Source organism: Triticum urartu, chromosome 1A, assembly GCF_056163025.1.
Source record: "Triticum urartu cultivar PI428250 chromosome 1A, HENAU_Tu73, whole genome shotgun sequence".
Classification (NCBI taxonomy): Eukaryota; Viridiplantae; Streptophyta; class Magnoliopsida; order Poales; family Poaceae; genus Triticum; species Triticum urartu.
This window is the reverse complement of record NC_141873.1, coordinates 429,293,486-429,303,365: the sequence shown is the minus strand read 5'-3', so window position 1 is coordinate 429,303,365 and position 9,880 is coordinate 429,293,486. Positions and strand designations below refer to the sequence as shown.

At 44.5% G+C, this 9,880-nt stretch overlaps 1 protein-coding gene across 1 annotated transcript; it reads right to left on the bottom strand.

Moving 5' to 3' along the window:
* Positions 1 to 685: 685 nt before the first annotated feature.
* On the bottom strand, positions 686 to 3,371 carry LOC147991550 (uncharacterized). The gene has a single exon (XM_087523940.1). It carries the CDS (start codon positions 1,588 to 1,590, stop codon positions 832 to 834), a length of 759 nt encoding a protein of 252 aa, XP_087380066.1. The 5' UTR covers positions 1,591 to 3,371; the 3' UTR covers positions 686 to 831.
* Between the last annotated feature and the right edge of the window lie 6,509 nt (positions 3,372 to 9,880).

The window sequence follows — 9,880 nt, the reverse complement described above, 5'->3', positions numbered from 1 at the left end:
GTCCTATGTACCCTGAAAGAGAAACTATGTGATAGAAGCCCGCTTTCCCTCTCTTCTATCCCACCTAACCACTTCGGGTATCAGTGGCCTCGTGATCTCCATGAACAGAGATCACTACACAAAAACAACTATATGAAAAACTTGCTTGCTTCTTCGAATCTCGAAATAACAGAACATATAGAAAGTGTTTTTGTGATGAGACCATTCTCTTCGGGGAACCTATAGAAAGATTATCAGACGGCTTTCATGATATTATGCTTCCTTGCCCGTGTGGAACATGTGTGAGCATTATGTTTTTCCAACAAGTGATCCGACTGGAAGAAGTGTTATATGAGGACTTCGAGATCAAATAGAGAATCTGTCTCTCCATTCCTCGTGAGCCACTTATTTCTCCGAAATCAGAGATCAGAGTGATTTTCCTCCTTTTTCCCAAATAGTCGACGGTCTTACACCATTGGGATACTTCGGATAAACTGGAGTACATATATGAGAGACCGGTGCTAAAACCTTTTCTCGAGATATCTTCCAGATTCTTAGGGTCCTTGCTCCGGATCTCGCCCCCCGGTGCGAAAGCAGTTGGTTCCGTAGTTTGAGAATTCTACTAATTCCAAGTATTCCATTATTATTATTAAATAAGAGAATATAAAAAGTAAAGAGGAGAAGACATAACCAGAAGAATTGTGAGAAATAAGTTAATTTATCAAGTTGAGGCATTTCGATTTGGATTTCAAATAAGAAAGAAAAAAAAGGATTTTGTGAAATTTAGGAGTCGTTCGAAAGCATCAAGAGGGAAGAACTCAGATAGAAAGGCAGGCGAAGTTGGCGGCCAACCTAATCCCCCTCCCAGTTGTACCCTTGTGCATCCCCTTCGTAAACGATTTCCACTGGATCTGGAGATTCCCCGGGTCCCCCCGAATCGTCATCTTCGGACCCTGAATCATCATCCCACCTTTTACGCTTCCTCGAAGAAGACGGGCCTGCCTCGTTCGCCCCATCATTTGCTTTTGTGCTTTCAGGGGATCCCGTGGAATGAGCCTCCTGCTCTTCCGCAGGCGCATCGGGGTCGGGAGAATCTGGTTCACCGAGCTCGGCGCGGCGAAACCGCTTCGCCAGATTGGTGGCTGTTGCGACGAATTCGCTTCCATCTCCGGCTTCCGTATAATCAGAGAAGATTTGTTGAAGAGTATCTCCTCCCTCACTATTCCACAATATAAGACTTTCAGTGAACGATCGCGCAGACTCACCCTCCTCTAAAGGAAGAGGAGTGCCTACTTCGTTAAATATTCTTTCAACCTTGGAAGTCAACTCCGAAATCATGGCTTCGGGATGGGCGGCGTGCGCCATTTCCTGCTGGAGGTCTGGTAGTCCGCCAACGGGAGGTTGGTCTATGGGAAAGTCACCCTCGTTAGGAGCATTGGTCATGACGAGAACATTGAGATCCGCGACATTCTCATTCCCAAGATGAAAGGCTATTCCTTGAACTCCGAATAAGACAACTAATGCCATTATTAGTACTGGCAACGCAAGACCAAACGATGGTATAGCAATGAACAAAAGAATGACACTTGGAAATAATGAACGAAGAATCATTGGAATTTCCCATCTTTTTCAGCTCTGCTCCCTAAAAAAAGGGGGACTTTCTAAAGTGACTGGGTTTTTTACCCAAGAACCTGCTATTAAAGAGAAAGAGACAGACTAACAAGAAACAGCCTTTACTTATTCCTACCTGGGACTGAACACCTACACAATAGAGATTTGAAGAAGTAACAACATTGTTCTTTTTAAGTACAGTGATTTCGACAAAAAGAATGGGGGTCTTCCCCTCGCTTTGAGGGTCGCTTGAATTTGAGTTCGTTTGCTGGTCAGGATCGCCTCGAAAGCCGTTTGCGGGCGCATACGTTTTCTCGCTTCATTGTTATACGATTTTATTCAAACGAGATCCCTACCTACGACATAATTAGCGGGTCAGCCTGCCTTTAGCCTTGGAAGAACTATTTGTTTGGTACTTGATAATTTCTATCTGTGGCTACTCCGCGAGCCCTTGCAAAATGGGACTTCCCTAGCTATCAGTCTAAGAATGCTTCAACGAGAAAACAAGCTGTCACATGACATCGTCTACCAACTGAGCTATTTTCATCGCCATTGAAGCAAGTTTAACGCAAGCTCTACTCCCGGAAAGACATGAACTCGGTTCCCGTACTGGTCACATGCAATTAGAGCCTATCATCCGCAGATATGGGGCGTATGTCTTTACTATACGCATATTTTTATTCATCCGTGATAAATGAGTGCTTCTCAATCGTTCCAGTCCCATCCTTGCGTCTCTCTCCCGGTCATGCCGTCTTCTTCGAATCCTCCTTTACGATGGTGGTATTTTAGATAGCCTGAAAGGCCCCGTCAGCGATAGAAGCTATGGGTTTTTTACTTGCGGTAGACTGTACCTTTTTTATTTATTTCTTACCAAGACTCTCTTCTACGGAATTCCTGGCGTAAACCCCCGGAGGGCGTGCCCCGCAGGGCGTTTGTTCAACATAACAAGAGCAGAGCTTCAAATCAGCTCATTTTCTTTCTCATGTAAAAATGGGTACTCCGCTGCTTTGTTTTTTCCTGAGGATACCAACTTAACCGATGGAATGGAATGCATTCATCATCGGTATGGATTTGATACCAACTCCCTATCGTTCTTTCGTCTATTATGAGATTAAGACATTAACATGCGCCAGTAACATTAAGCATGATCGTATCCGGAGGAGCTAGATTGTAAAAAGATAAGGAAACCTTAGATGCTTCATGATTTTCTCTTTGGCTCGATTGCTTTATATTTGTCTTATTTTAGGAAGGCCTAAGAATGGAAGAGAATGAGAGATATTCATGTTATCGCGAGCCGCAGGAGACGACTAGTCATGTACAACCATTTCGATCGCTTTAGCGTGCTGTCTTCTTGTCTCTACTCGAGATCTATTCTATAATTTGACATGTGTGGCATGGGGGCCGGCGGTATTGTGTGTTGTTGAAACACTGGTAGCGAAAACTAGAGTGGAATGCTTGACGAAGACACTGGGGTTCCATGACGGCTACGCTGTAGACAGTGAGGGACGAAAGCTAGGGGATTTCCCAAAGTGGTCATACTCTCTTACTGAGTTATCAAACCTGCCTGCACCAGCCAACCTACCGCGACACTTGGTCGGTACGTGCTGTTTATCTCCACGCTATCTGTGACAGTTAGCACGCTCCTTTATTACAATCTGTGTATTATTCAACTTAATTAGATAAAGGCCTCTCATTATTTGTTTAAATCTTTGCTACTTACAGATGTGATTGGTGTCGGGAATCCTACCCAAACTTGGAAAAGAACTATTCTATTTGGCACTTGAGAAACCGATATAGGATTTAGGTCGTCCCGACCAGTAGCAAAAGGGAAATTGGGCCCATTCACAAGAAATGAGAATTCTCGTTCGTATAGTATAAAAGAAGGAGGTCGGCACCGTGCTTTGGACAAATTGACTTTCTTCGCCATTCTCCTTTTTCATCTATATACACAATTCTACTTGATTTGCCCTTGAATAGTAAGCCCCGGAATTACTAAATTGTATGGTTGTTTTTCGCGTGGTGAGCAGGATCCAACCCATCGAGCGGTGGCCCTATCCAACGGTTGGTTCTGGTTATAATGGTTGGGGAGACCTTTGATTGTGAATACCAAGTGGAACAAGCGAGTAAAGAGGGAAGGCAGTCTAAGTTTCCAATCCAGTGTCCTAAGCGCCCTGCTTTCGTCTTGATTTATTGCATAGGTAGTGTGCAGCTGCTGCCCGTTTCAAACTTGTACTCCTCTGGTAGTGTAGTAAAGCCCATTAGAAGTGAGATTCGTTGATTCTATCAATAATCTTAAACTTAAACCTCGTGAAGCCCTACCCTAGGTAAAGGGCTTCTGCTACCAGACGGATTGAGTGAGGAAACGTATGCACGGCTTCACTATTTAGTAAGGGCAGCGGCTTTAGAGTAGGAAAGGGTGTGGCCATAGTTTCCTGCACACCGAAGCTATTAGTGACCCGCTTTGGAGACTCATCCCAGGGAAAAGGTAGGAGCGCCAAAAGCATCTGTTGGTGGGTAATCAGCGGAGCAGCTTCTTTACATGCCGAAGTAGATATGTATGGTCAGGGGAAACCAACAAAGGAACCATAAGCTAGAATACTGGTATCAAGAGATGACAGGTACAACCCCATCTTCTATTCTGAAAGGAAAAAAGAAGAGGTGCACACGGCTAACTAATCTAAATAATGAGTGAGAAAAGACCTTCCTTCGTGGGCATTGACCGCTAAAGATGCCACTGCTTCTCAATCCGAGACAACAACTAACGCTTCTTTTGGTGTTACTACCCCAAACCCCAATCATTCTGTTCGCTCATACCACGTCTCAATAATCACTCCAATCTGACACCTGCGCCATGTTTCTCGATCAAAAATGAATGAACTTCTGGTTCAGAAACCAATCGTGTGGATACGTGGACACAATGGGATTATTCCTGCGAGTAAGAAGCGTTCACAATCGGGTAATTCGTACCTCCAGCTGTCTTTAAATAAATATCTCGCCTAGCAGGAACCTAAATCCCAACTAGATTAGATGGAAATGCGTATCATGTGAGGAATCAATCCTACACTCCTTTCTGGTTATTTGAAAGTCGTGCTAGCATTCTTTTTTATAAACAGGAATGGAAACAGAGCTTTAGCCTTACTTAGCTTTCTAAAGAGAAACAACTTATCTCCTTTCCTTTTTACAGGTGTACAGGACCCGAAGGGAGAAATAGACCCGCACCGGATGAGTTAAGCGCTAGGCGTTTTCTCGCTGGTTAGCGCATCCGTGTACCATGGACCCCATAACCCATTGTATGCCCTAAAGCCCTGAACCCCACTTTCTCCGCCTTCCGAAGGTCATACCACTAGTGTAGTACTGAAACGAGGATTGCGCCTAGCGTAGGACACCTAACTTGACTCAGCATCCCTTGCTAAAAACAAACAAGGTGGGTTTGTTGAAACAATGGGTACTTCCGGAATCGAAGCCAAACAAAGGGCGAAGCCTAGGACTTGAAAGAAAATGGAAGCAGTGATACGAAAACTAAAATAAGAAAGAATTAGACGAATAGGACTATCTTATTAACAGTGTTTTTCAACACACCCTCATCAGATCATTTACGCGGGTCTGACACAGGCAGTGAAGAAGAGGGCACTGGTAAGCTACTCCTATAACTTGATTTCGAAAGACTTTCTCGCCTGAACAATTATAATAGCGAACTTCACCGAACCAACCCTTCTTTTTCGCCAGGTCTTGTCTAGTTACTTTCCAAAGAAAAGAGGATGCCCACTTTAAAAAGGGAAAAGGCAAGGCTTGATCTTATCCACCAGCCTCAGCAGCCCCTTTTCCTCTAATCCAGTACTAAGCGCTATCGAATTGACATAGATAAACATGGAGAGAGAAATCAAGTCCCGGCAGTCCAGTCTTTTCTTCTACCAGCTCTAGTGCTAGCTTTCTCCGATCTCTCTGTAGACAGCATTAAATAGGGGTAGGTACCATATTCATAATACTAGAAGGTGATCCCTGCTTAGAGACATGACTGCGAGCTGTTTGTTACCTGATTGTCACCGAGCTTGATGCTGCTGGTCTTCCACCTCACCCATAATGTTGAGGAAACTTGACCTAAGCGGAAATGGATTGCGAAACCATTGATTCTTTCAAAACCGGTGTTTCTTACTCTAAAAGATAAATGATAGGGTTTAGGTCGCTCTTACTTTCTTAGCGCTTACCGGATATAAATTCGTATTTATCTCCACTTACTAAATAGGGGGTGCGGAAGGGTGAAAAGATGGAATTAAGAATGATCTACGCCATTGCCATTCTTCTCTAATCACCACTTCTTCCTTCAATATCTCCTCCTGGCGCCAGCCAGTGAGACCTTTCGTTGCATCCTCCACCTACCTATCCCCCTTCCTGTTCAGGAACCAACTGGATCAAAGTGAGGCAAAACAGCGTCTATCTCCTAGAAATAGTCTTTGTCGAGCTCAAGCTCAAGATAGTTAAGTTTTTCATATGGCCAGTGGTGAATTGATACTTTAACAGCGAAAAGTGCACCTTCAGTTGGAAAAGAATGCGCGATCTGTTTCATTTGGCTAGGGGCTCTCAACCATTCTTTCAGGTCAAGCGGAACCATGACTCCACTCGTTAGGTCTGGTGACCCTACAAATATTATATGTGAACCCGCGATAAATGTGCTTCAGTGCTGCCGTGCTTTAGAGAAGCTGCCGTGCCTACCCCACCCCAATTGGTCGTGCTTTTCCTGTTTCTTAAGCCACGCGAATGAATAGGTCTGTGTTTGCTCGGAGGAAGGTGTTTAGCCAGAGCGTTTCTCAGCTCAGACAAAGCTTCTCTTTACGTGAAGTGCCACGGTTCCTTTTCCCTCTTGACCCGGCTTTTCCTATTCTAACGGTAAAAACTTGTACTGGAACGGCAGCCCAGGGTTCGATCTTTGTTACCCCACTGATTGTGCGATCTTCTAGGCCGATATTGGCTTACGGAAAAGAAAACTCCTAAAGTGGCAGATTTGGAAGCAAATCCTGAGCTTCCATCAATGAAATTCCATTCAATGTGCCTGGGGTCCCCTCTGTTATCAATAAATGAGTAGGCGCTGAAGACGGCGAGTGCGGCGCATGAGGACGGCAGGGATGAGTTGCGACTCAAGGAGCACAGAATGTAAACAGGCAAGTACCCGCTGTTGATGCATCGTCGGAGTAGGAAAGGGAAAGCCCTCGAGCTCTAGCAGCTGTCCCGCGTGCATTGGCTTAAGAAAGGAAGTCGGCACCGGGCAATCCGGAATCGATTATGTGCCTCTTTTCCTCATTCAAAAAGAAAGGACTTGTGCGAGTCACCCAGCAATGGCTTTTCACATCGATGATGCATATTTCCAATGCTTTTTGAATTACAATAAAAAGATGAAATAGTTCACTCTGGCATAATCCATTGCAAGATCCGTTCATATTAGCTATCTACTGCCTGACTTGCCCCACTTACTAAATAGGGCTCATTACATTCATGGAGAGAAAGGTAAGCATGTAAACAAAGCTAGCTTCTGCCGGAAGAGAGTTGCTTGCCTCTTGCTGCCACTAAACCCCAATGTGAAAGAAAAGCAAGGCGATCTACCGAACAAACATTTCCTTTCTTTTTAATAAGATAACATTGGGAGAATATTCCTGGGATTTGTTTTGTACCGATTGAATGATTTCGGCAAGCTAAATCCATTCGTTTGGGATCCTTTCTTTCTCCCCTTTTTATACTCAAAAGCCGTTGCCTTTCCTACTCGAAAATGGCTTGCTCCAATTATTAAATAGGGCGGAGTTGTCCTTTCTTACTCGATAGCCTTTGTGCTTCCCCTATTTAATAAGTTCAGATGGGAAATGCGGATAAGCTTGAGAACAGACAGCTCTTCACTTTAAAATCCACCCCAGGTATCTCTACCTGTAGGCAGAGGGTCCTCGTTCTTCTGGAGATGCCGCTGGCGCTGCTGAAGTGGATTGGGATGGCTGCGCCAAAGTCTATTGATCCATTAATAATTTGCAACATAAGCTTTAGTGCCTTGCTATGGCGAGGTCGTCTCCCCGCCAGAGTCGGTGAAGCTTGATAGTATCCTCGCATGAATTCACATACGTAAGATCCCGGTAATCTTCAGGACCATGGACATCGTGAACGAACTGGCCTCTCAATCCTGATGGTGGTACCCATTCTGCTAGTGCGAAAGCTGTTCCCGTTTCTTCGTGATCCGATCCGGTATCAGCGGATACTTGCATTTATCCGGGAAGGGTTGAAACAATGGAATGCAACGCAACAAGAAAACGTGTATGTTAAGTTCTATAGTTGATGTGATGCGGCTCGACTCATCATTGCTCTCACAAAAAATCAATGTTTTCGGTTCCCTTTTTACTCTCGAATTATCATATAGAAAGATGTTCAGATTCAGTTCTCTCTGAAAAGGAAGACGGGGCCCTTAGGGACACAGTAGTACCATTTCAATTGTGCGAAAGGTCGTGTCCTGGTAGCCTCTCTGCTGTAGTAAGATGAACGGTCTCATTGTATAAAACAGTCAATTCTTCCATTTATTAAATTGTCAAATCGAGATTGTGTGGGTGTAGATAGGAATAAGTCAAGGCTGTTTCTTGTTAGTCTGTGTCTTCCTCTTTAGTAGTATCCAGGTTCACCTTCCGTTGTTGCTCCTCAGAAAACTCGTAGAATAGTCTAGTCTCATTGGCCCTCGTCGATGGTACAAACGCTCCAGTCTCCCGCTCATGGTCTAGTTCTCCTAATCTAACGAAGTGCTCCCTCCCTCCTACCTAGGTGTACCTCTTCATTGGAGCAAACCATCCAGCAACTTCTTACATTTAGAATTCCCTTCTAAGTTGGCTATAACCATCCTTATTGACCAGAAAGGAATTGAGAAAGGGGATGCTATAACCAGACCATAGACAGCGTTTCCACATTCACTTTTGAACTTAGGGAAACAGTGAAAGAAGCCCTCGTTCCCGCTCTTCTTTCCCCCGACTTACCCTTAGAAGGAAAGTAGGGGCCTCGGTTTCTGCAAAGAAACCTACACCAGTGAATTTCTTTTTCGTAGGTGATCCCGCTCCCAATCGCAGATTTGAATAATCAAGTTGGTATGGGGCTGCTCCCTTTTGTTACTCCTAAAATATTGGCCTCGCTTGGACATATCCGCGAGGACCTGGGCGATTTTGATCCGTTTCTCCGCGCTCGCCGTTTCAAGGTGAAGATCCGAGTAAGTAGAGCGTAATAGGCGATCCGCCGGGCACTTATTTCGACAGGACCTAAGAACCGTTTTAATGCGTTTCCTTAAGAAATCAATAGATGGTGCTTCAGGAAAAGGGTTCGGCGGGGTGTGGCTTGTGGATGGCTCTGACCTCAACTCCTCTTTTCCATCGGCGTCTCTCCGTCCCACCCCTTTTTTCGTTGATCATCATCTCCTGGCGTAGCGGAAGCACTCGACGAGGCCTCTACGACAGAAGAGATTCTTGCCCGTTTCTGCCCGGACGATTCCATAAAATAAATAAAAAGAAAAGTGAAGAGGAAAACGCATAACCAGAAGAAAAAGATATCGTGATGTAAAATGATCATTCGGACACCCTCACCTTTCTTAGGACTATCAAGCCTTCTCGAATTAGGTCTATGGTAGAAGCTTTGAACGTAGACCCGGATACAAATCTTTCACTCACTGAAAAGTGAAAACCTGTGACTATATCGTCCTGAAGACGGATGCGGCGGGAAGAAGTGGCATTTAGAAGTGTTGCTGACTTTACATTTAGGTTTCGGCATAACAAAGCTTGCACTGTCTTTTCGCACTTAGGCGCACAGCGTGCCGTTGGTAATGATTCTACTACGGTGCTGCAAATTCGCAAGCTGATCCTAAGTAATCGTTGTTGTTCATTGGATTCCTCCGGAATTACTTCGTTAGGATTGAAGAATTGCTGCAATGCTTCCTGAATAGACTCGATTCTCCCGTCGAGAGTTTCTTTGAAAGTCTTACCTAAACTCTTCCGACTGAATATGAGAAAGCCTATAAAACAACGAGCTACTATCATTTCTTCATTATAGATTGAGATCTTCTTCGGACTTGATGCACAAATAGATGGAATAGCAGCAAATAGCATATTTCTATCCTTCATATCCGTAGAAAGAAATCTCATCTCCAGGTAACTCCATCTTTTTCAGCTCTGCTCGCTCACTTTTGAAAGGAAAGGAGACTGATCTTGACGTCGGCGTGGGTTCTACCAACGAAACGAATCCGTTTTGGATTGAGATTTCACATAAGCATTGCACAATGATCCGCATT

Excerpts from the sequence above, each read along its gene's own strand:
- LOC147991550 (XM_087523940.1), bottom strand. The coding sequence starts at position 1,590 with ATGATTCTTCGTTCATTATTTCCAAGTGTCATTCTTTTGTTCATTGCT.